Source organism: Acomys russatus, chromosome 3 (genome assembly GCF_903995435.1).
Source record: "Acomys russatus chromosome 3, mAcoRus1.1, whole genome shotgun sequence".
Classification (NCBI taxonomy): Eukaryota; Metazoa; Chordata; class Mammalia; order Rodentia; family Muridae; genus Acomys; species Acomys russatus.
The window spans coordinates 18,099,259-18,124,830 of record NC_067139.1 but is presented as its reverse complement, the minus strand read 5'-3'; the positions used below and the strand labels follow the sequence as shown (position 1 = coordinate 18,124,830).

At 44.4% G+C, this 25,572-nt stretch overlaps 1 protein-coding gene across 2 annotated transcripts in view; it reads left to right on the top strand.

The window, feature by feature from the left end:
* The window catches only part of Slc22a23 (solute carrier family 22 member 23), a 167,782-nt gene that overhangs the window by 26,761 nt on the left and 115,449 nt on the right, over nt 1-25,572 (top strand). For both annotated transcript variants that reach the window (XM_051169645.1, XM_051169654.1), the window contains exons 2-3: nt 11,009-11,112; nt 17,523-17,677. In XM_051169645.1, the coding sequence (XP_051025602.1) occupies nt 11,009-11,112; nt 17,523-17,677 (259 nt within the window). The remainder of the gene's footprint in view (nt 1-11,008; nt 11,113-17,522; nt 17,678-25,572) is intronic.

Here is a 25,572-nt window from a genome sequence, read left to right as displayed (position 1 = left end):
CTACACTCCTGATGATCCCATCCAAGCACCATTCTTGACTCCCCTGGATGACAGCACCCGTGAAAGAGGTCTGTGGGGAATGAGTGAGGGATGGCCGAGTCAAAGTGGCTGGCAGAGTGCCTAGGAAGAAGGTGTAATTATGAAATAGGCTTGGTGTATTTATTTATTTATTTCCTGTTTTTGTTGTTGTTGTTTTTGAGATAGGGTTTCTCTGTGTAGCCTTGGCTGTCCTGGATTCACTTTGTAGACGAGGCTGGCCTTAAACTCATGGAGCTCCACCTGCCTCTGCCTCCCAAGTGCTGGGATTAAAGGCGTGCACCGCCGCTGCCCGGGTAGGCTTGTTCTTTTAAAAGGGAATTCTTTATTTTTAAGAATAAATTTTCCATGCGCCTATTTCCCAATCAATTTTAATAATAAAACAATAATATCTTTCCCTGGGGAAATATCGCTCATAGTAAACAATTGAGTACAACATCTCAAAACTACATTCTGGCATGAATTTTGCATGCTATCATGTATTATTTAAATAAAATATGTTTGAAGAAATCATAGAGAAGCCAAGGATTAAGGAGATAAACATCATAGCTCAGCAAACACAGCACACGTGAGGAGCCCTCTGCTTCTGGGAGTAGGAGTCCTCCAGGGCAGTGCCCCTCCTTCCTCCCCCTGCTCCAAGCCCTTAGCTTAATTAGAAAGCACAGAGAAGTAAGACAAAGTGGTGCCTCACACTTGCAGTACCAAAGGCCTTAACAAGGCTGCAGTAAGAGGCCTGTGTGGGCCACATGCAGAGACCCAGTCTTAAAAGGAAAAGACGTTTTTGCATTAATTACTCTTCTACTTGCTGTTACAAAATACTGACAAGGAGCAACTTGGGGAAGGATTTATTGAGGCTTTTGTCTGAGGTTGTGGCCTGTCAAGGCAGGAGTGTGAGGTGGCTGATCACATGGCATCCACAGTCAGGAAGCAGAGAGAAGGAGATGCATACTGATGCTAACTAAGATCATGGTCTCCGTTTTTTCCCCTCCCCAGTCTGGGACTCCCAACACATGGGATGGTGCCACCCATATTCTTGGTGGCTCTTTCTTCTTCCTCAGGTAGAAGTTTCTGGAAACAGCCACGAAGACACTCAAAGTTGAGATTTGACTGTGATGCTATAAGGATCAAATAGTAATCTTTTTTTTTTTTTAAGTTTGTGGGCATGGGAAGGGGGTATTCTGTCATCTTTATAGTGGCCCATACTGCTATTTAATGCATATTCAGGCATAGTTAACATATAGGTGAAGTGTGGCTGCGTGCTAAGCAAAACTATTCACAAAAACAGATGCAGAAGTGTATTCGGGCCTGCAGGCTAAAGCCTTCCAGCTCCTGAGCTAGTGAAAAGACTTGTAAACAGGCAATTATGGTATATTTGGTCATCAGGGTATTTGGGATGCAGAATGTTCTAGGAGGTCAGAGAAAGGGCCTTGGGCCAGGTGTGGTGGCACATGCCTTTAATCCCAGCACTGCTGGGAGGCAGAGGCAGGTGGATCTCTGTGAATTTGAGGCCAGCCTGGTCTACAAAGGGAGTCCAGGACAGCCAGGCTACACAGAGAAACCTTGTCTCAAAAAAAAAAAAAAAAAAAAAAAAAAAAAAAAAAAAAAAAAAAAGAAAGAAAGAAAAGAAAAAAGAAAGAAAGGAAGGAAGGAAGGAAGAAAGAAAGGGCCTTGATCTAGTGTGGGAGGAGACCTTCAGCTGAGATGATTGCCCTGATGGAAATGCAGACCTGGATCCATTTCTGCATTTGTACTTCGTACCCCTTCCTCTTAGTCTTTTGCTTGCCAAGGCGCCATCAACTAACTCACTGAAAGAGTCCAGTATAAGCTGTGGGGAAGGTCTAGCATACTCTGGCTGGTGGTGGTGAGCATAGGTTTTGGTTGGAGGGGTCTTTTTATGGTGTTGGAACACCGAAAAGCATTCTGCCACTGAGCCATGACTCTAGCCCCTGGCAGGAAGAGGCAGCTTGTTCTTTCAAGTAGATGCTGAGCCAGGCGTGTCAGGGGCAGACAGAGTGAGGTGGTACACAGGAGAGCAGCTCTATCAAGGGTCCCAAGGCTTTTGGCTGGTGAGGTCTAGGGCATGACTCCATCGTAACAGGAGTTGGAGTTCAGGCTTGTGAATAGGATCTGTGGTAAATCGGGTATACAGAGAACTCTACAGAGCCATGTTATGACAGGTCTTCTCCCACTTAAGCCCTCATCAGTCTGAGGGTTTTTTGGTCTCAGTCCGAAGATTCCCATCCTTGGCTCTTTTCCTGAATGAGTGTGCTTAAACACTGATGTGCCAGACAGGTTTGTCCATGTACCCTGTTACGTGGGGAGAGGCCCTCTACGCTGTACAGCACTTGAGTCTTGAGTTTTTTCATTTGAGCCTCGTTTGCTACTTAGGATAAATTAGTGTGCATCTCCTGATTGTGCCGAGAACACACAGGGGGTCTTGATGCTCAGAGCTTTGTGGAGTTGGCTTCTTTTCCTCCCCGCACTCTTGTGTCTCTTTATACAATTCCCTTCATTTCTTAGAGGTGACCGTTCATGAAGTACACTTTGCCGTCTAAGGCAAGATTTCTCAAAGTTTGATTAATAGAAGGGATTGCTTATTAGCAGTTTCTGCTGCCTTGCGGATGTCTGTTGAACTTCCCCCAAAGGACACAGAGGTTTCCATCAAGAGAATAAGACTACGCCACAGTGTAGCGCTCTGCTTAGAGCTATCGCATCGCATAGTATTTCCCTAGAGAGAAGGAAAAGATAAAGTGACTCCCTGTATTGTTTTTTCCAGAAATAAACCCTGCATCAGCTGAGGTGAGCATGCAGCCAGGTGATGACGTTTCTGTTTGCCTTGCAAACCTTGCTAGAAAGCGGCTTTCCTTCTCTAACCCTACGAAAAGTGATCTAGTTTGGTGAAAGCTGAGGAAGCCCCAGCTTCAGTAAATGAAGCATCATAGTTTTTTCTTCTCGCATGCCAGAGGGCCACGGTAAAAGCAGGGAAGCTGCTCCCAGGAATGCTGCTTAGAAAAGGAAATAAAGCATCGCCTGGAGTTTGGATGGATTGAAAAATCACACTGTTAACCATAAAAATGGGATCATGGAAATGTTTAAGAATTCTAACTAGCTTTAGTGGTGTGGTTTTGGTGTGGGTCTCATAAAATAAAATAAAATAAAATAAAATGAAATAAAATAAAATAATGAAAAGCAAAAACAAAACAAAACAAAACAAAAAGCCTGGCATGAAGGGTTTTGCAGAAAGCTGCATTCTCCCTTTATCTCAGACAAACTTGCAATCCATTTTTTTCCCCTTCAGTTTTCTCCAACAAGCTGTAGTTAGTTTTTTGTTGTTTTTGTTTTTCGCCAATAGGTTAAAAGGAAGAGATACAGATGAAGAGCAATTGCAGTGGCAATTAACAAAAAAAACAGAGACAAAATTAAAAAAAAAAAAATCCCCAGAGTCCCTGGCAAGGATGTTGATGATGTCATTTAAGGAAACTCATAAGCATGCCAACTCTAATTGGCACTTGTGTTGGCTACTGTTGACATCAGACCTGAAACTGGAGGATGAGCTTAGAGGCAAAATGTAGAGGGAGTTTGAGGTTTTTCAAATTAGACAATATATCTTGAATTTTGATGAAGTCTTTTAAAAAAAAAAAAAAAAAAAAGACTCTAGGCTACTAGAATAGAAATACTAAAAATGGTGGCCTTGGCTGCCTACATGTGGAGAAGCTAACTATGGCTCAAACACTCCTTCAGTCTGGCTAGTGGACACCTTTTTTTTTTCTTTTTTTTTTTCTTTTGGTCCATATGTGACTGATTTCCACATGTATATGTATGCTTCTATTGTATGCACATATGTGTATGTGGGTATGTTCTTAAAATTCCAATTGTTTCTAGTTTAAAATCAGCATAACAGCACATCCATAATGTATAACACACTAGTTCCAGGGAGGCCACGAAATGCTATTTTGGAAGGAAAAAGTGATGACTCCATATTTCTCAACATTCCTGCAACCCAGTTGGGCATCTGGTTTTATTTAATCCATTGGAATTTGAAGCCGTTTTGTCTTCTTTGTAGTATTTCTTTGAACTTTTTTCTTGTATCTCAACTGACTGTGCTCAGGCACAGAACAGGCAGCTAGCACTGTGGCTGGCAAAGCCCTGTGGTGTGCTGATGGCAACAAGTTTCATGGGGATCTCTACCCTAAAAGATAAAACTTGGGGGCAACTTACACTCATTTAAAAACACACACACCACACAAAACACAACACAACACACACACACACACACACACACACACACACACACACACCATAGTAAATTTCACCTGGGATAATAGACATGTCCCACCACACCCAGTTTTCTTCTGTGCTAAAATAGAGCCTAGAGCTTTATGCATGCAAGGCAAGCACTCTACCAACGCAAGTATCCCCAGTCTCTAATTTTTTAGATTGCATGAAAATACATATCCCCAGAAAGGGGAAAGACATATGATTCTTCTGTTGTTGTAGTTGTTTTTAAATGATTTTTGTCTTGCCCTTATCACTACATTTTCTTCCCACATTACAGTTCATAGTTAATCACTATAAGATTAGTGAATACAAGAACAGTATAAACTGGAAAATAAAATTCAGTTTCCATTCTATTCTCACATCTCCCTTCCCCCTGCCCCCCCCCCCCGTGTGTGTGTGTGTGTGTGTGTGTGTGTGTGTGTGTGTGTGTGTTCAGTGTATGTGCCATAGCAAGCATTTGGAGATAAGAGGAAACCGTGTGAGAATCGGCTCTCTTTCCACCTGTGGGCTCTCAGGTAGGCAGGTTTGGCTGTTGTAGCCTGGATGTTCTGGGATGCTTCCTTGTCTCTGTGCACACCAGCTTGTGTCTTCATGTCTTCGTTCTGGCGCTACGATACATAAGGAAAGTTTCTCTCAGTCATTAGTTTTTGAAAGCAGAATTTTCAGTGGCCACATGGTTCCCTGGACCTTTTCTTGGAAACTCATGTGTTGCCCTTTAAGTTACAACTGATGATGCTGTTGAACAGGAAACCTCTGTGGAGATCGCTGATAATTTTTGGGAAAAAGTTACCCAAAGTGAGGTTTGCTCTCCCAAAGGATAGATACTACTAAAGTGATGAGCTGTATGTTGTCAGATTTCTTCTTTTAAAAATGATGCCTGCTGCCACACCTTGTTTTTTTAGAAATGTGTGTGTGTGTCTGTGTGTGTATAAGTATATATTCACATATATAGCTTAGATTTTCATTAGCAGAATAGAACATTTCCTGAGTATTTCCAACTCATTTATATTCCATATTTTCTCAACTGCCTGATTGTTTATACACGTTTCCATTTAAAGTGTTAGTCCATATTGCTAAGAAAACAAAACAAGGGGAAAATAGCTGATAGTTAAGTGTGAGGCCTGTGGTGTAGTTTTACAAATGTGGATGTCTATAATTCTGTTTATAATATTTTTGGTATATAGAAATTTTAACTAATTAAAGTTAGTAAAGAAGTAGTAACAAACTAAAAACATTTACTAGTCTTTGAAAAAAGATTTATTTATTTTTATTTCTATGTGTAGGAGTGTTTGCCTGCATGTATGTCTGTACAAGCACCATATGCATGTCTGGTGCCTGTGGGGATCAGAGGAGGGCACTGGGTCTCCTGAAGCTGAAGTTACAGACTATTGTGAGCTGCCATGTGGGTGCTGGGATTGAGCCCACGTCCTCTGCAAGAACAGCCAGTGCTTGTGCCTTCTGAGCTTTCTTACCAGCCTCTCTTGTCCTTCCTTTGGATAATTTTCTCCCACTACTTTTTAATTACAGACATCCAACCTCCACAATCAGATAAGTAATCTCTCTTCTTCCAAAGTCTCCCAAAATCTTTTCAAAGATTCTTCTTTTAAAAATCTATTAGATCCCTACCCAGATCTAGCCAATGGTCAGAACATTCTCCACAGTTGAGTGGAGAGTGGGATATGACTTTCTCACGTACTCTGGTGCCTCACATTTGACCATGTCCCCTGGAGGGGGAGACCTGGTGGCACTCAGAGGAAGGACAGCAGGTTACCAAGAAGAGACTTGATACCCTATGAGCATATACAGGGGGAGGGAATCCCCCTCAGGAACAGTCATAGGGGAGGGGAATAAGGGGAAAATGGGAGGGAGGGAAGAATGGGAGGATACAAGGGATGGGATAACCATTGAGATGTAACAAGAATAAATTAATAAAAAAAAATAAGTAGAAAAAAATCTATTAGAGAACTACTACTTACTTATTACTGAAAAGTGTTTTCTCTATGTCTCATTTTCCCATCTTCTTCAGAAGTGTGATTAGTTTCCTTGAAGACTTTTCTCCGCTCTAACAAGTTGAGAAATTTGATAAATGCCTTAAAACGATACAACTTCTATTTCTTGTAGCCTGCCCTTAAAACCTATAGGTAAAAAAGCAGCCTACCAGTTTTTTTTTCCCTCTCTTAAAAATTTAAATCAATTTTTTGAGCAGAACACATAGCAGCTAGCATGTAGTATGAGATGTGTGAGGTCTTTTGTCTTGCCTTTAAGCCTAGGGCCAGAGTCCCCAGGGGTAATGATCGCAGTATGCTTCTGGAATGGGTATGGTGACAGAGAGGGCAAGCGTGGTGTGTTGAAATGGGCTGAGGCTTGAAGCGTTTATGATCCTGTTAAACCTGCTGATGGAGTGTTACCCTCCTACATTAGAGGGCTGTTCCCATTGTTCTCTGGGGAATGGATTTCCAGGAGGTGGAGTTAACGCCAGGCTGTACTGCTGCTGGAGAGTGGGGGTTTTGGGCCACGTCTTTCTTGGGAACTCTATTTCAAGGACTCTCAGTCAAGAAAGGGACTCAATTTACAATTATCAGGCACCGCTGGGGGTATTGCAGGAGACAGTGATTAAACGCATGATGCCTCTTAGGTTTCTAGAACAGCCATGGCTGGGGGCTTCAGAAGGACTCTCGGCATAGCACTTTATACCCAACCTGCCCAGGGTTTCCAGTTAGAAGCCTAGAACTTAGGCAGCCACTGTCGCAGCTACTGGCTCTGTGCTCTTTGTAAAGCTACATTCAGGTTGTATATTTGAAGGGGTTTCCACTGTTCTGCTGGTGTTGGTGATTGATTGATGGAGGGAGGAGAAAGGGAGGAGGGGAGGTAATCAAGGCTGTTAAGTCTGGTCTTAGACTTTTTACAACCTTGCTGTATTTAGACTTTTTCTTTTCTCTTTTTGATGGAGTAGTTAAATCTTAAAACTCATTTTAATTTCCTGACTGACTAATCGGCATAATCTTATCTATAACAAGGAGAACAAATTTGAGAGCCAGGTGAGGACAGAGCTTCCTCATACTTCTGAAATTCTTTGGTGGATTGCTAGAAAGATAACACTGTGTGAGGACGCACTGTTGTGCCCCATACTTTGTTGTTGTTGTTATTGTTGTTAAACAAGAGAGCCAACTCCATGGATTTCCCTCATCTCCATCCCCACTCCCCCACCTCCAGCCCACCCCTTTAGCTCAATGGCATGTGTCAGCGTTGGTGTAGGCAGCTCCCCACGTATGAGTAACCCTTATCTTGCTAAGCCTGCTGGGTGCTCCTAGGTGCTGTAGGTGCTGTGCCTGTTGACTCAGATAGCATCCAGCTGAGGAAGCTGTGGGGCACAGGTGGCCAGGCCGCCTTGCCCTGGATTCTCTGGTCCACCACCCCAGGGAGGCTGAGCTCATTGGTGCGAACCAGGCTTCCTTTCCAATTGACAGTGTGAGTGAATCAGTTTTCCTCCATGTTCTAATAATTTTCCACTCTGGCATTGTTAATTGGTAGGGGTCATGTTGAGGTGACTACTGAACAACTTATTAGGTGGCAACTAAATTAGGTCGTGGCTGCCCCAGGCCGGGTTAGTAATTGCTCAGGTGACTGAGTTGGCAACCACACAGGCTATTTTTCTCCACTTCCCTGGATGTTTTCATTAAAATCTCCTGTCTCCCGGCCATTTAATATACGTGTAATGTACTATTTTGCATCGCTTAACCTTGAGTAAACTTATCAATGGGGAGTCTTGGTGGAGGTGCGAAGGTAGTTAAAAGTAGAGAGCGATTGGAAGAGATGGCAGCTGGCGTGTTTCTCCCAGGTAGAAACCTGGGTCAGGCTAGCTTTGTGCTTGCCAAGAATATGCCAGGCTAAAGTCTATGCAGGTGCACTGTAGCTGGGAGGTGAACAGGTACAGGTGCTGCCTCTCTCAGAATGCTTAAATGGAGCTGGGAGAACAGAATGCACTCACATTGCTGATGACAAAGCTGTAGCTCTCGCTTTATGGCCAGATCTGCTCTTCTGGCACCAGGAAGGTATTTATTATAAATTTTTCTTCTAGAAACATCAGTGAATGTTGCCTTCCTAGGCTTAGAGCTTCACAGTTTACTTCCAGGTGGACAAAGGTGTAATCAGCAGTGATGTTTGTGTTGCGTGTGGAGTGTTAGCTCCTTTCTTGGGAGGTGGTTGAAGCCTGGGGTGATGCGGTTATCGGGTTGGCTGTATGGTGGCATGGGAAGGCTGGGTAGAATCTTATGGAGGTTCTCAGATGCAAGACAGTCAGTCCATGTGGCCCAAGCTCACCTGGACAGCTTGCCGGATCCGGATACCCCTCCACCCCTGTGCTGGGCTTCCTTGTAAGAGTTTTCTTTTTCTTTCTTTTTTTCTTTTAATTTTTTTAATTAATTTATTCTTGTTACATCTCAATGGTTATCCCATCCCTTGTATCCTCCCATTCTTCCCTCCCTCCCATTTTCCCCTTATTCCCCTCCCCTATGACTGTGACTGAGGGGGATTACCTCCCCCTGTATATGCTCATAGGGTATCATGTCTCTTCTTGGTAACCTGCTGTCCTTCCTCTGAGTGCCACCAGGTCTACCCCTCTAGGGGACATGGTCAAATGAAGAGTTTTCACTCAGAGCATCACTGCAGCCCCCAAATCTGCACTTCCTGCTCATTCCCAGGCATTGGAGTCCCTGTGGTTCTGTAGCATTGAAACCTCCTTTAAATAATGCCTGCATCTGAGTGCTTAAGTGACATTCCAAGCAGCCAGTAGCCCTCCTCCCCAGACACATGAGTGCATCTAGACAGCAGGCCTCAAAACATCCTTCTTGGCCTTTGTGCGGCTTGTGCTTGGTCTTCCTGCCTCCCCTCCTAAGCTCTGAATCAGACCATCTGGAGCCAGCTCAGTGGATGGTGGAGTAAGTTACTCTCCCTCAGTCTCTGGATCCTGCCATGGAGCATGGGCAAGTAAATATCCCAAGGAGTCCTGAGCAGAAGTTAGAGCAGTGACAGGTGGTCCCTTTCTTCCCTGTCTAGGCCAAGTTCTTTCCTTGGCAACTGCTGATACAGGCAGGTTCCACCCCCCCCCCCCCCCCCACCCCCCGCCAAATTCCACTGAAGCTGTGACCCTTAGCTGCCATCTTTGGCCTCCGTTGCGCTCTCCAGAAGTTTGGAAACAGTCAAGACGTGAGGGTACCAGAACCCTTGGCATTACATTCTGGGTCTCCCTATAGGCAGAGGCTCAAAGGTAGAGACACCTAAGAAGACAGTATTCTGGATCAGGTTTGGCCTCATGTCTTTCCCCCTTGCTGACTCCCTCAAACACACTTCTTGTTCTAATGTTCCGAAATTTCCCTGTGGTGGGGCATGTCCTCAGCTTATACTCCCTTTGACTTGGGCTCAAAAGCTCCAAGCTGTGGCATCAGCCAGAAGGGCTTCTCTGTCCCTGAGGGTGGGTGGCAACAGCAGGCAGAAAGGATGGCTGCTGCAGTGCGCCCCCCGCTCAGTTACTTCCTGTTCAGTTGACTTACTGACCTAGAGGTAAACCGTGTGTGCTGTCTGTGCCTCAGTGCTTTCCACTTTGGCAAATAGGAAAAATGATCATTGAAGGTCTCTCCCCACCCCCTCATCCCTCCTGTCTCCATCTTCCTTTGTGTATGCATGTGAATAATGCGTGTGCATGAATGTGTGTCTGCGGGTGGGCATACATATATGCTATAACACATGTGAAGGTCAGGAGACAGACAACCTCGGGTGCCAGCCCCCCCCCCCCCCCCCCCCCCCCGTCTTCTACCTTGTTTGGGACAAGGGTCTCTTTGTTGCTCACCACTGTGGATGCCTGCCTCATTGGTTCACAAGCTCCCATGGACTCCCCTGTCTCCACTTCACATCTTGCTGTTGGAGCTCTGGGGTTACAGACGAACATTACCATACCCAACTTTATGTCACTTCTGGAGATTCAAACTCAAGCCCTCAACATTTATATGACAAGTACTTTACAGACTAAGTCATCTCCCCAGCCCTAAGGATCATTTTCACTTTTCCTAATAAATAGTAAAAGTTAACTGCACAAAATAGACTAAGTCTCCAGTAGTGCAGTTAGCTGTACAACACAATTTATAAGAAAAAAAAGAGAGAGAGAGAGAGAGAGAGAGGATATAAAGCTCATATTTCAACATTTACTGTTAACTCCCTTTTCCCCTGAGACTGTAGTTTAGAGGGTATAATGGGGTGAAAATGCAAATGTTGCCTTTCATTTCTTTGTGTTGCCATAGCACCCCATAAGAAACTTGGCTGGGCCCTCCCATCACCTGGATTGCAGCAACTCTGTGGGGTGTAAAGGGCTCTGGTCACCAGGGTGTCACCCATCTCTTTGGCCATTCTCAGTTTCCTTTAGTGGTTGAGACAAAAGGCCCGCAGTCCCAAATTCTATGCATCATTTCTTGCAGCCATAGATAATCTGTTTAGATTAAAGCACCCATTTCATTTTGGGGGTAAATTAGAGTTCCCACTGGATTTTCAGTGGCCTAATGACGGTATTCTTAGTGGCGCAAGCGATATGGCCCCAACAGTAGAGCCAAGACCCTTGTAGGGTTATTGTGTTGTCCTTGTGATTGCGTGCAACTAGCTCTGTGTATGCATCTCTCTGATTTATCTTCTGTTTGCCCCTCTCTAGTGGAATCTTGTGTGTGATAATGCCTGGAAAGTCCATATCGCTAAGTTCTCCTTACTGGTTGGATTAATCTTTGGCTACCTAATAACTGGATGCATTGCTGACTGGTGAGTACCAACACATCTGACACATGGACCTTTAGAAGGCACAGCACACCTTTGCTAGCTAAGGAGGCATGGTCAGGGTTAGCACAGGGTCACTGTGCCTTTGCTCTGCTTGCCATTGATGCCAGAATAGAAACTGACACTTGGAGAATGCAGGGTCAAAATAGGATTGACCAGTGCACAGGGCAGACCAGTGGGAAGGAGGATGTGAGTGCTTTCAAGACCAGCCTGAAGCCCCACTTAATTATGATAATTTATGCTTAGTTGGGAGGAGCTTGAGCATGGAGATGTACAGTGGGGCACCAAGTGGGTGGATCTACAAAATACATTTTTAAAAAAATGGAGAGCTGGGTGGAGTGCCCTGTACCTGTAGTCTCTGCTACTGGGGCCTGAGGCAAAGGATTGCTTGAGTTCAGTGAGGCCAGACTTGAGCAGCATAATGAAACTCCATCTCCAAAACTAAAAAAAAAAAAAAAAAAAATAGCGAAGGAGTTAGAGAGCCTTCAGGCCTTAAGGTTAAGACCTTAATTTTAGAGACATTTTAGAGATAGTCCTTGGCTTAGCCAGGAGCTGCCTCTGTGCTGCCAATGGTGAGGAGGACGAAAGACCTTGATGGCGTTTGGGTAATGGACAAGGAAAGGATAGCAATAAAAAATGAGACAGGATGTGGTTTTGGTGGGTGAGGAGGTCTGGAATTCCTCCTGTTTTAGGGTGGTAAGGAGGGCAACAGCATTATTAGAACCCACTGCTTAGGGGCTGGAGAGATGGCTCAGTGATTAAGAGCACTTACTGCTCTTCCAAAGGACCCAGGTTCAATCCCTAGCACTCATTGGCGAGACTCTGAGGACACCAGGCACAGACATGCATGCAGGCAAAATGCTTATACACTTGAGAATAAATACGTAAAAAAAAAAAAAAAAAAAAAAAGCCCATTGCTTACTGATCACTGTGTACCAGGAAGTGCCAAATATCCCCATGCATCAAAGCAGCCCATCCTCACAACATCACAACACACCTACTGGGTAGCTGCTGTTATGATCATTCTTATTGCTGACAAACTGGAGCCCAGAAGTTTAAGTCGGTTCCCAAGTCCACTCAGCTACACGCTGCACTCAGGACCTGACATCGCACCGCATGGCCCCAAAATGGCTTCTCTGCCAGTGTGCCACAGCACTTTTATTTAAGGCATTCTATGGTCACAAGAACACTATGGTGCTGTGTCCAAGAGGGGAGACAATTGCATAATGTCAAGGGCTGCCCAAGGACAAAGATGTGAGGTGGCTATTTTCTATCCCACTCTTTTTTATAAGAATCTTTTTTTTTTTGTATGTGAATCAGCATGTCTCAGGCCTGTTGACATAGGAATGTCAGGAATGCCAGGGAACCAACTGTGTGTGTGTGTGTGTGTGTGTGCGCGCGCGCTCGAGTGCGTGCATGTGTGTGGTTAGCTGAGAAAGGTAGCCGTGGCAGTGGAAATGGCCTCAGAGAAGTCTCAGGCCACTTTTAAGTGGTGGAAATTTCCTTCCTCAAACTACTGTCTATTTGTGTGAGCATACAGTGTGATTTCCTGCGAGCCCAGAAACTGCTAGATCACCATTTCTAGGGCTTCCTATGGGCACATCTCTTGTGTTCAGCAATAAAACTGTCAGTGACCTCTGCAGGGGTTCTCTAGGAGCTGCCTAGTTTGTGAGGATGGGGATCAGGATGGGGAGTTAAGTTTTATTTAACCAGATGCTTGAGTTGCTAGCTTTTCAGCACAAGCTCTACTGACCTGGCAGGCCCTGCTTCCCAGAGAAAGTCACTGACAGAAAATAGACATGTATACCAGTGTGACCTGTGGCCCTCCTTTGTGAGACATGCAGGCTTGATGGCACTTGTAGAGTCCTGACCCTGCAAGTGATTTGCTACAGTCAGAAAAACACGATTTTATTAAAGAATCCATCTGTGGAGGCAGAGGTTGTGTCAAGTTTTGTTTTTTGTTTTTTTCTTGCTCATGCATACCCAGTGACCTCCCTGATCACACTCCAGGCCTGGGCCTGGGGACAAAAGACTAAAGGGTTTGGATCTTGCTCAGCGTGACCAGTGGCTGATGGCACAAACTCAGTTCTCTGCAATGGCTTTCTGAGGGGTTAGGTGGGACAAACAGGTCGGGGTGCCCTGGGGGGGGGGGTCATCACACACCTTGAGCAGTAGCTTTGGGAGGGTTTGGGTGGCTTTCCTCTTCAGACAAGTTTTGTGTTTTTTGTACCTCACCTATCTTTCAGGGAGGCATGTTTTAACTTGTTGCTTAAGCCGTGCCTTAAAGAAAGTCATCCCATTTAAGGGAACTCCGTATCTCAGAGCAGGGTCAGTTTCAGGGCTGCATGAGGAAGTTGATCAAGTCATAGGGTAAGATTTGTTAATTTACGGACACTTAAGGCAGCTTTCCTTAAAGAGTTTCAGAGCTGCTGAGATGGCTCAGTGGGTAAGAGCATTTTCTGCATCAGCATGAGGACCTGAGGCAGGAGGATTTGGGGTCTGAGTGGGGTGGCGGGGGGGGGGGCATTGCTGGCTGCTGACCTACTCCCAGGTTAAGTGAGTATACTGGCCAGCTTTATGTCAACTCGACACAAGCTAGAGTCATCAGAGAGGAGGGAGCCTCATTGAGAAAATGACGCTGTTAAGATTGGGCTGCAGGCAAGCCTGTGAGTCATTTTCTTAATTAATGATTGACGGGGAGTGCCCAGCTGGTGGTGGGTGGAGCCATGCCTGGGATGATGGTCCTGGGTTCTATAAGAAAGCAGGCTGAGCAAGCCACGATGAGCAAGCCAGTAAGCACTACACCTCCATGGCCTCTGCATCAGCTCCTGCCTCCAGGTCCCTGTCCTGCTTGAGTTCCTGTCCTCCTTCATGGTGAACTGCGATGTGGAAGCATAAGCTGAATAAACCCTTTCCTCCCCAAGTTTCTTTGGTCATGGTGTTTTATCACAGCCATGGGAACCCTGACTAAGACAGTGAGAGACCTTGTTCTGCAGAAATATGGTAGGGAATGATACAACAGGATATCTGACCTCCTCCTCTGACCTGTACAAACCACACACACTAGACACGCCTGTACCATGCACACGTGCTCACACATACAAACACACATAAAAATACCTGAAATAATAAAATACCTGACATCTTCTGACCTCTACAAACCACATACACTAGACCCACCTACACCATTCACACACTCTCACATGTAGAAACACAATAAGATATTTAAAATAATAAAATATTTCTTAAAAGAAAAAAATTAGTTTGATTTTCCACCCAGATTTTTGTTTAGAGAACACTGTGAGGCACTCAGGACAGGGCTCTGTTGAAGGATTGCCTGTACTTATGCCAGCATTCATAGGCTGAATGAAAACATAGCTAGGGAGATATACACTGAAGATCTGCACTGGTCTATGCAAAGCTGTAGGGGGGTCCTGCCAGGTCCCCTCTACACAGTGTTCCTCTCAAACACATGCATGACTATCTTTCCCCTCCTCCGCCCCTTTGAAGGTTCTATGCCAGCTTGCCCCATCTTTTATAAACAGTCCCTGTATTTAAATCCCCCCAGTCACTTTGTTGGCGTGGGACATCTGTCTGGAGACCCAGTGTCAGGTCCCTGTGACTGCTGTCACTATTACATGCTCAGTGGCTTCAACACAAACTAATCATCTTACAGTTCACAAGCGCAAAGTAGGTGTCGCTGGGATAAACAGATGGTACCACCAGGGTAGATCCCTTCCTGGAGGCTTAGGGGAGCAGTCATTTCTATGTCTCTCCTAGCCCCTAGTAGCCACCTGTGTTCTGGGTTCATGACCCCTTCCTCCATCTTCGGAACCAGTAAGGTTGGGTCAAGTTCTTTCATGCTGCCCTCCTTAGGGAATCACCCCATTTGAGATCCTCAGCTGTAGTCCCATTTTCAGAGTCCTTCTTGCCCTGAAAGGTAGGAGGGAAGGAAGGAAGGAAGGAAGGAAGGAAGGAAGGAAGGAAGGAAGGAAGAAGATTCTAAGAATTCACTTCAGATAGGGTCGTTTTGGAGATCATAAAAGATAAAAGCTTATGTTGTCACTGACCTCTGATCCCACTCTAGGGAACCAGCTCCTATGAGGCTTGTAATTAGCTTGTAGTGAACTGTCACTGAGTTGCTGGCTTATTCCCACACTTGACACAAACCCTATAGACACCAGTGGGCCCATTGGAGAAAGCATGGACTTTGCCAAGATCACATAGCTCAGAGATGACATGATACGAGCCTGGATGCAAAACCAAGGTGTCTTGACTTCAGAGACCCCAAGTGCCCCATTGATTGATAAGTGTGACTTCTCGATTTAAATAATCAGGGAAGGGGGTACTTAGAATGTGTTTTTGTTAAGACTTAAAAACAAAAATCAAACATCTTTTCTAAGACAAAGTCAGAACAGGGGGAAAAAAAAAGGAAATGTTTGAACATCAGGAAGAAGTTGGCTGGTAGCGTATACCTGAGGTCAGAGAGGGCTTGGGGAGGGGGCGGGGTGTTGGAAGGAGGAGGATTGCCAGTTTGAGGCCAACCTGTGCTACACAGAGTTCTAGGTTAGCCAGACTGGAGAGCATAGAAAAGCAGTATCCAACAGCAGCGAGAAGTGCAGGAAAGATAAAAGCTGAAACATTTAGCTTGGGGATTCAGGCCAGGCCCAGCACATCCCCATTCACAGGTGAGGTAGGTACAGGGAATTAAAAGCAGTTGTTAAATATTTGTATGCTCTCCATCATTTTAAGGGACAAGTAAGCCAGGCTTTAAATGTACTGCTGCAAGTGAGTTGGATATGGACAAAAACATCTGGCAAGATCTTTCCTGGTAAAGGTTTTGCGAGCCCAGCACAAACGTGGGACAAAGATATTTTTCATTGTTGTAAACACAGCCTTGGCCACATATCTCCAAATCAAAGAGACTAATAAAAATGGGTGGATGACCTCTTAGAAAGCTCTGAAGAAAGTGCTGCCCTGTTGTGCCTGCCCCATGTTTTCTCAAAACATGTTACTTTTTATGTTTATAGTTTAAATGTTATATTTTACATATGTTATATTTTATATTACATGTTATATTAAATTAAACTTATAGGAGACAAGGTAGAACAAAGCTTTGCATTACTTTATCTTAAAAATGAGCTTTAAGTGAAAGTTCATTTACACACACAAACACTCACATGCACACATATATAAAAAGCCTGCTCTTTAATGAGCACAACTCAATAACTTTTAATGTGTTTACAGTTATGTCCTTTGTCCACTCTGAATTTAAATCATTTCCCTCGTCCTTGGGGAGATTGTGAAACATGCTCACAAACGTTCTCTATTCTTACCCAGCCCTGAACAGCAACCATTCTATTGTCTGTTTCTTTGGCTCCTTTTTCCCTCCTCCCCCTTTATATTTGTATGCCAATGCTTTGTCATAAATGTCTAGAACAACGAAAGCTACTTAGCTACCCTATGTTGTGTTTAGGGCACCAGACTTGCCTTTCCTTGCTTCCCTCTTGCCCCAGCTTCTCCATGAATTATCCTTCTAGCCCAAACCAGTTGTGTTATGTATTAATTTGTTTGCTGCAGCTCACCATAGTTTTACTTGTAATAAGTAGAGAAAGGTGGATGGCTACTATGGGAGTTAGGGAACTTGTGGTTTTTCAGTTTCCATGGACTACCTCATCTGCCCCCTGATTGCCCCCAAGTACATGGTCCCCTAGTGGCCGCTGATCATGCACCAGTCGGCTCTGTGTGTGGTTTGTGAACTCAGTGTACTACTGCCTTTCTGCAGGTTCTACTGTGAAACACCAGAGCATTTATATACAGTTTCAAGTGTCTAGGCTTAGTGTGCGATCCCTGTGGTCCCTTTAGAATGACACATTGTCATGTAGCTGAAGCAAATTGCAGCTGGCCCAGCCCTGGACCTATAGGCTGCTGGAGAAACAAGACTCCTCCCTAAGGTAACAGCTGGAGAATAGAAGTCATGCCATCCTTCCATGCCTGTGTGGCCTTTTGGGCCAGTTCCAAAGGTCAGCAGTTTCTCAAGACATTTTATGCTGGGCGTGTCAAGGTTTGTGTTTGGGGAGTTATTATTGATTTTGTTCTCTTGCCTTGAGCTACCCCTGTTTATACACAAAGGGACTCAGCACCAGCAGTCAGGGCCACATCATAGTTTTCTCTCCTGGTAGCTGTTTGAGCTCTGCTCTCTTAGTTCCAGAAGGGCGAGTGGGCTTAATGTCCCACAAGAGGCTCTGTCCCAAGGGAGTAAGCCATGGCGTAGCGCAGTGGGATAGCTAGTGTGAAGACACTTAGCCCGTGCTCATTGGGTGCTGGGTATTGGCACTTACCGTTGCCCTCTTGTTCAACACTGATGCCTGCTTTCTCCCCCTCTTCACGTGCAGGGTTGGCCGGCGGCCCGTGCTGCTGTTTTCCATCATCTTCATTCTGATCTTTGGACTGACTGTGGCACTGTCGGTGAATGTGACAATGTTCAGTACACTCAGGTTCTTTGAAGGATTTTGCCTGGCTGGAGTCATCCTCACCCTGTATGCATTACGTAAGTAGGAGCCGCCATGACCAGTCCCTCCGAAAACCAGCTCTCAAGTGCTGCTGCCTGAGGGGTCCTGGGCAGGAACTGTGTGTGCTAGTTGGGGTGGTAGCACTTGGGAAACACACACTCTGAAGCCTTTGTGGTAAAGAGAAAAAAAAAAAATGCTTACAGCTTGAGCTCAATGGTCGAATCAAGGAGAATGGAAGCTTGTGTAGAGGTTTGGAGATGTGGGGATCAGCTCGAGCTGACGTAGGGGCTCTTGATTTCTCTGGAAGTTTCTGTATTGGCATTCTGTGCACTTCAGAACACACCTGTTGGGTACCTCAGTCCTGGACCCAGCAGAGCACCCTGAAGAACTCTCTCTGGGTGGTCCGTACTAGGCATATCCTGTACTCCTTGAGATCTTTTCTTCTACTTTGAAGCCATACAAAAATCTACATTTTTAGCATTCTTTTGGATGTGAGCATAAGTGGTCTGGATTTGAAGTGTCAGCCTTAGTACTAGAACATTAGGTCCAAGGCTTGGAAGTATTTGCTCTTTTGAAACAGCATGGAGAAAGCGTTCAGCAGGTTTGCCATGTTTGTTTCCTGTATGATCGCTGATGTCAACTATGGGCAGGTTTCACTTACTTGTTTTCGATTCTCTGTAGGACAACCATGCGTCCACAACTGAAGGAGAATCTGTCCATGTTGTACTTGCTAGTTTTGTGCTTCTGCCCCACCCCACCCCACCCCACCACACCACACCCCACCACACCCCACCCCAGCCATGGAAAGACCTGTTGGATCACTGGAACATTAAATAAGATTCTTGATTCCTTGACTGGTAACATGGAAGAGTTAGGCCTAGATTAGTAAGTAGTGATTTCTAGGGTAATAAGATGCAAATACTTCTAATTCTCTTCAGTACTTCTTTAGACACTTTCAGGGTATTTATGGTGTCCCTGTGGCTCTTACCCATCACTGGTCTGTGCAACAGGTCAGGTCGGAGGCATATTTTCTCAAGTGACTCCAGGAGATGCTTGAAGTCACCCAATGTGGTCCTCTCACCAGGCAGCTGTCTTTTCCAGGCTTTAGTTGTCACAGGGACCCAGCAACCTAGTCTTTCCCATAGACTACCTCTATGGGAAGGTGGCAGACCACACAGCCTCAATCACATACCCTAGTCAAAAGAGTTCAGGAGAAATTGCCCCATAGCAGAGGTGGCCTCTCTTTTTCCCTTACATATCAAGGGCTCATGATTTGCTGAGGCTATTTAGATCACAGCAGAAGAGAGCACCAGATGAGCAGCCCCATCAGCCAAGGCTAAGGAAGAAGGGTGGGGGAAAGGCTGTATACGTGCCTAGCACCTGCATCTCTGAGTCTGTCCCTGGATTATCCTGGCCCACATGTGAATGGTACCTGAACTGTGTACTGACTTGTGCTGACCGCCCAGTGAAAGTCATTTCTGTATTTATGCTGAGTTTGAGAGAGGCACGTTTCATGGGAATATATGCTTGGTGGACCTCTTTCTTGGCCTGCCCTCTTCTATCTCTGATATCTGGGCCTTCCTGTAGCACAGGTCTCCTGGGCAGTGCCAGCTCTACTGGTAGGGCCTTTGCCATTAAGTATATGAGTCAGAGCTTATTACAGGTTCCTGATAAACCTTTAATTTTTGTTTGTTAATTTGTTTATTAAGCTTGAAAAGAATTTTGGAAGCTGGGAAGGTGGCACTGCCTATACAAAGACAATACTTAGCCTAGGAAATGGGTTTGCTTCTCTCTCCTAGGTATAAAATCATACAATTTGGCTGTTTGCATACTGTTATGAAGAGAGCTAGATAGAAAAATTATTCGGCCTTGTGGGCCATATGGTCTCTGTCATAGTTACTTTGCTCTGGCCCTGGAACATGAAAAAAAAAAAATATATATATATATATAATATATATATATATATGTAAAATGAATAGCTGTAGCTGGGTTACCATGCGACTTTATTCACTGATTCATTGAAGCAGACTGTGGACCATATTGGGCCAGTAGTCTAGATCCTTCCAAGCACAGATGCAAGTGCTTCCTGTGTTGGGCTGACAACACAAGCTTTACGTCTTGTCTTCTCTTAACTTCACCTTAGTGTCCCTAGTTTAATTCCTTCTTTGTACAATGTTCTGTCTCTGATAATTATCTTACTGCATATATTTGTATAAGCAGCCTGCCAATTTTTTTTCTGAAGTAGAATAAGCTATTAAAAACAATTGTGTTTGTGGATGGAGAGATGGCTCAGTGGTTAATAGCTCTCACTGCCCTTTAAGAGGACTGGAGTATGGTTTCCGGTGTGTCCGGAAGCCTACTGCTACCTCCAGCTTTAGCTCGAGGCCATCCAACACCCTCTTCTGGTCTCCATGGTTTCTAGAATACACAGTGATGCATGCATATACACAAATAGATAATCAGATTAATCTATTTTTTTAATGAGTCATGTGTTTTAAAGTTGAAAATAGCATCCAAACAACATGACACATGCAATTGTAATAAAAATGTACAAATGTGACACAGAGGCCTCCTATATGAGCTAACAATTAGTTCAGATAGCACAACTGAAATTAAGCAAACGAATGTGAACAGTGGTTTGAGAACACATTTAAGTGGTGAAAATTAAGACAATTTTATTAAGAGATGCCAGAGAGGCCACCCCAACAATGGAGAATTAAAAAAAAAAAAAGAACCAAAGTCATAATTGGCAGTGGACAAGGGTAGCTGGGCTGGGGTGGCCCAGTTCTCTAAATCCCTGGGCCATCTTGGGGGCCAGCCCTCAATATAGGAGCTGATGACAAGACATAAAGAGTTGCTTTCAGTTAACAGAGCAGGGCGTTGTGAATTTTCAATTAGCATGCTTGCTAGCTTTTCAGACCCAGGTAGCATATGCACATGGGTAAAAGCCTGTGAGTGTAGCTTAGAAGAGGTATTGGTAAGTTGGTCCATGGGGTAAAGTAGTTCTTAGCTCTAAAGACACATATAAAACCTCTGGACCTTAATCCTTTTCAAGTGACACTTTTAATGGTTCCCAAATTTTCTCCTCCTTCATCTAGAAGTGTTTTATATCACTTAAAGAAAGCCTCTGCTGGGAAGGGCTGGCCTTTGTCAAAGCAGAATCTTGCAAGTGCTTGGTAACAGAACTAGAAAAATAAGGATTTTTGCCATTTTGATTTCTTATGTAGCTTGCCATGAGGCTGGCATTTCATTTCAAGATGCTGCCACCTGGGCAATGGTGGTGCACGCCTTTAATCCCAGCACTTGAGAGGCAGAGGCAGGCGGATCTTGAGGCCAGCCTGATCTATACAGCTAGTTCCAGGAAATCCAGGGCTATACAGAGAAGCCTTGTCTCGAAAAATAAAAACCAATCAAACAACGACGACAACAGAAGAACTCTGCTGACTTGTGGATATTTTCTGCTTTATTAACAAGGTTGCCTAAGGTTTTTGTTTGTTATGCTTTGGATTTTGTTCTAAGGTGCATTGCGGTTAAATATTCTGTCCTTTAAACTTTTGTTTTCTTCAAGTTGCCAATGGGATAAGTGGTTGTATAATTAGGACATAAAATAGAGATTATTGGTGTCTTTCTAGAGACTTTGAACAGAAGCAGAGTGTACGCTATCAAGAAAACAGGCCAGGTCTGCACAGGACCATAAGAGTGGTGCCTGCTCCTGCTGCTGAGACCATAGTGAGGCACCCAGGCACTTAAACACACTTGGGCTACATTGGAGGGTGGATTTTCCTTCTTTTTTTTTTTTTTTTTTTTTTAACCTATGAGTGTGAGTATATTTGCATTCACACATACCCACTTGCACATGGTGCAACACTGGATTTAGTAGTAAGAGACAGAGACAAGAACTACAAACCACATCTCCCTATCGCTTTATGAAAAGTCAAGCAGTCTAATCAAGGACAAAAGAGATCAATTATATAAGCAGATCCAACTGACTGTGGCCTGACTCTCGTTCCCAGCTGAGATCATAATGTCACAGGTGAGGCGCTCCAGCACTGCTTAAGATGTGCCCATCTTTAAAGCAAGCGTCTGCACACTGTGGTGCTCACTTGTGGTTGGTTGCAGCTCCTTAGAAAGCTGCAGTTGTAGGATGGCTTGAGATCAGGGGTTTACGACCAGCCTAGGCAGCATAATGGGGCATGTCTCTTTAAAAACAAAACAAAAAAAGAAAAAAGAAAAAAAAAAAAAAAGCGGGGGAAAAAAAAAAGCCAAGATTATTGCCTTGTTGTTTTTAAGTTGACTTGATGTAGGATATAGTAGAGTTTTTGTTGTCTTGTGTTTGGTTGGTTTGTTTATTGATTGGCTCACTTGTTTTTGCCATGCTGTGGATAGGATACGGGTCCTTGCATATTCAAGTAAAAAGTGCTATTACTGAGCTACACCTCTGGCCCATTTTTAAAAAAGCTTTTCTCAATGTATTTACTTCTGTGGGTTTTTAGAAAATGAATTTTATTTCTCCCCTTTCCTCCCCACTTCTCTTTCCTCCCTCCAAACCTTTATATCCTTTCCTTGGTGCCTTTCAAATTCTTGTCCTCTGTTTTCATTAATTGTTGCATATATGCATGTATATGTATTTACACACACACACATATACACACACATATCTTTCCTTATATAACTCACCCAGCCTCTAGAATGTCACTTGTATGTATGTTTTCAGGGCAGACCACTTAGTACTCTTCTCAGTTCCTATGGTCATTAAATCTCCACCTTTTCCCTTGCTATCACTAGCTCCCCCTTCCCATAATTCCAATTTTCTGGCTTGAAACAATGAGTGTTACCGTTTGGTAACAGAGACCTTGCCTAGAGATGGCCACATGACTGTAACTATGTAACTTGTTTTTAGCTATCAGTAAATACTTTTTGTGAGAAATTCCCTCAAAGAGGTTCTCATTATTAACAACCCTCCTTAAGCCTAAGCACCCAAACAACTGAATGAATTTTACACATAATTAAAAAACGGTCGGAGATTGTAAGGTGCCTAAGTGTCTGATGACATTGCAAAATTAGAATTCAAGTCTTGATTTAATTGCTATGTAGACTAGAAAAAAAAATCTAGGGTTTGAGCTGGGTGTGGTGGCACATGCCTTTAATCCCAGCACTCGGGGAGGCAGAGGCAGGCAGATCTCTGTGAGTTTGAGGCCAGCCTGGTCTACAAAGTGAGTCCAGGACAGCCAAGGCTGTTATACAGAGAAACCCTGTCTCGAAAAACCAAAAATTAAATAAAATGTAGGGTTTGCTCTAGGTGGCATATTGAGTTTTTTCTCCCCTGGTATGACACTAATGAGTTTAAACTCTCAAGGAAATGTTGAATAATTTCTACTCCGTGAGGGCAGGATGACACATATTCTTACTCTACTGTGTATTTTTATACTTACATATTCTTTTGAAGTCCTGTAATTTGTATTGCTTGCTTTTCTGTATTTGTTTTGCTAAAAATTTAGGAGCTTATTTCAATCAACAAGATTGCTACATATCACTGCCACACTGTATTTTCTTTTTTTCCTTTTACTCAAATGACTACACCACATGGCTCCACGTAGTGAGTGGCAGCCAGGTGGAATGAGGGGAATGGAGCTTGGTGAGCTTTGGCATGAAGAGAACGGGGCCGCCTGTTGAGCAAGTGGCTGACTGCTCTGGAGTGTGGACATTTGCCTTGCGCTGCGGGAGGCAAGTTCCACGAGGTCATGTGCTCAGTGGCTCTTTTCAGCCCTGCCCTCCTCCATCTCTGAAGCCTGGGTCTTCCTGAAGCACACTCTTCGGGTCTGTCATCCTGATTCCTTGGGGGTCAGCGCTACTGACAGGGCCTTTTCTATCCACACGAGGCAGAGTTTACCATAGGCTTTAGACAACCCTTTTTATTTTAACTAGAGTTTTGTTTTTTTTTTTCCCTTGGATAAGGAAAGCTTACGTAAACATTAGGACCTGTTTTCAAATCCCCAACACTTATATAAAAAGTTGGAGGATGGGCTGGGGTGGTGGCTCAGAGCTTAAGAGGACTTATGGTTCTCTCAGAGACCCAAGTTTTCTTTCTGGCACCTACATGGCAGCTCAAAACTGTCTGCCGGTCCACTCCGACCAGACTCAAAGCTGCTGTCCAGCCTCTGCAGGCACTGTGCAGGACACACATGTCACACACACACACACACACACACACACACACACACACACACACACAGAGTCAAAATACTCATGAATATGAAAGGAAAAATCAATAATCTTCTAAAAGTTAGGCATGGCTGCACGTGCCTGTAACCTCAGTGCTATAGAGAGATAAAGATGGGGGGGACGGGGTGGGGGGAGGAACTCTGAGACTTGGTGGCCAGAGGCACAACACAGGTTCAGTGAGAGATCATGTCTTAAGGGAAGATGTAATGGTGACAGTGGCGGAGATGCAGCTTCTTCCTGTGCTTTCCACATGTGTATAGGCACATGCACTTGAACACATACCCCCCCCACACACACACACACACATTTAACTTTTTCCCGCTCTGGCTCAACTTGGCTTGGTTAGGGAATCCATGGGTTGAAGGCTCTCTACCAGTCATCTTGCGGGTAAATTGTGAAAAGCAAAGCAATAAATTTATCGGGGGGGGAAAATGGAGGTGAATATGGTGGGTACTTTCTGCCCTGTAATCTCAGTGCTCACTTGGGAGATTGAGACAAAAGGATTGCCCAAGAGTTCAAGGCTAACCTGAACTGTAGAGTGACATTGTGGCTAGCCACGGCTGTAAAATGAGACCCTATTTCAGAAAAATATATTTTAAAAAATTGAACTGGAGTACTTGCCTTTAAATCTTTCCTCTGAGCCATCTCTGAACATCAGAGCTCCTCATGTCACCATGGGTGGTGAGAAGGGATAGAAGCAGCTGGTGTAGAGACGATGCTGCAGTGGCAGAGGGACATGGAAGGTGACTTGTCTAGCAGGAAGCCATACTTTGCCACTTACGATTTCTTTTAAAAAAAAAACAAAAAACCTATGTCAGTCCTCAAACAAAAGTTATTTGTGAGTGCCTGTAGAGCTGTACAGGTGGGCTGCACTTCTGCATGCTTAGAATGGCCTCCCTGAGAACCACACGCTTTACTTGTGCAGGAGCCAGAAGACAAAAACGTGCGCCAGCTGCCTGACTGCACAGATAGGCTTCGAAGTGCTTGTGTATTAGGGGGCTTTGAATTTGGTAAAGATATATATGTCTCAAAATCAGAATGGGGAAAAAAAAAAACAGGAAATACTTGGATCCTTTGACATTTTAAAGTTCTAGGGTTTAGCTGCATTCTCCATGGAGTAAAAAGCATTATTAAACTGTGTGCTTCCTTATGAGCTAGGCTCTGTCCTGCTGGAACTCTAATGCTGCCTCTGTACTCTGAAACAAAACCATCCAGACAGCAAAAGAATCCATAGAATGGTCTAGAAACTGATAGATCTCAGCTGTGTGGCTTGAATCCCTCAGATGACTGTGACTGTGACTGTGACCGTGACAGATGATTTGAATTCTGTCAGCTTCTGGTCTCTTTCTCTGAAGCTAGGGCATAGGTTTTCTAGTGTGTTGAAAGGGTGGGTCCATTCTTGGAATAAATGGGGAAAAAATGAGGAAGAATGAAAACACAGAAGAATCCTTCCAGTTTTATTATTTCACAACCTTAGAGTCCTAAACTCGGCCACTAGCATTGATGGAATTACAGCCTACTCTGAAGGGAAGGATGTCACATGGATTGGCTGCAAAGGCCAGCTGGGAAGAGGTGAAGTGCTACACTGGAATTAATGGTTAACAATTTGTCTTTCCTGTGGTCTAAGCCCTTGCTTTTCTGCCAGCAGCCTGACCTCGCCTGCCCCACCGCCATTTTCCTTCCTCGATGCACATTTACTAGTTTAGCTTGA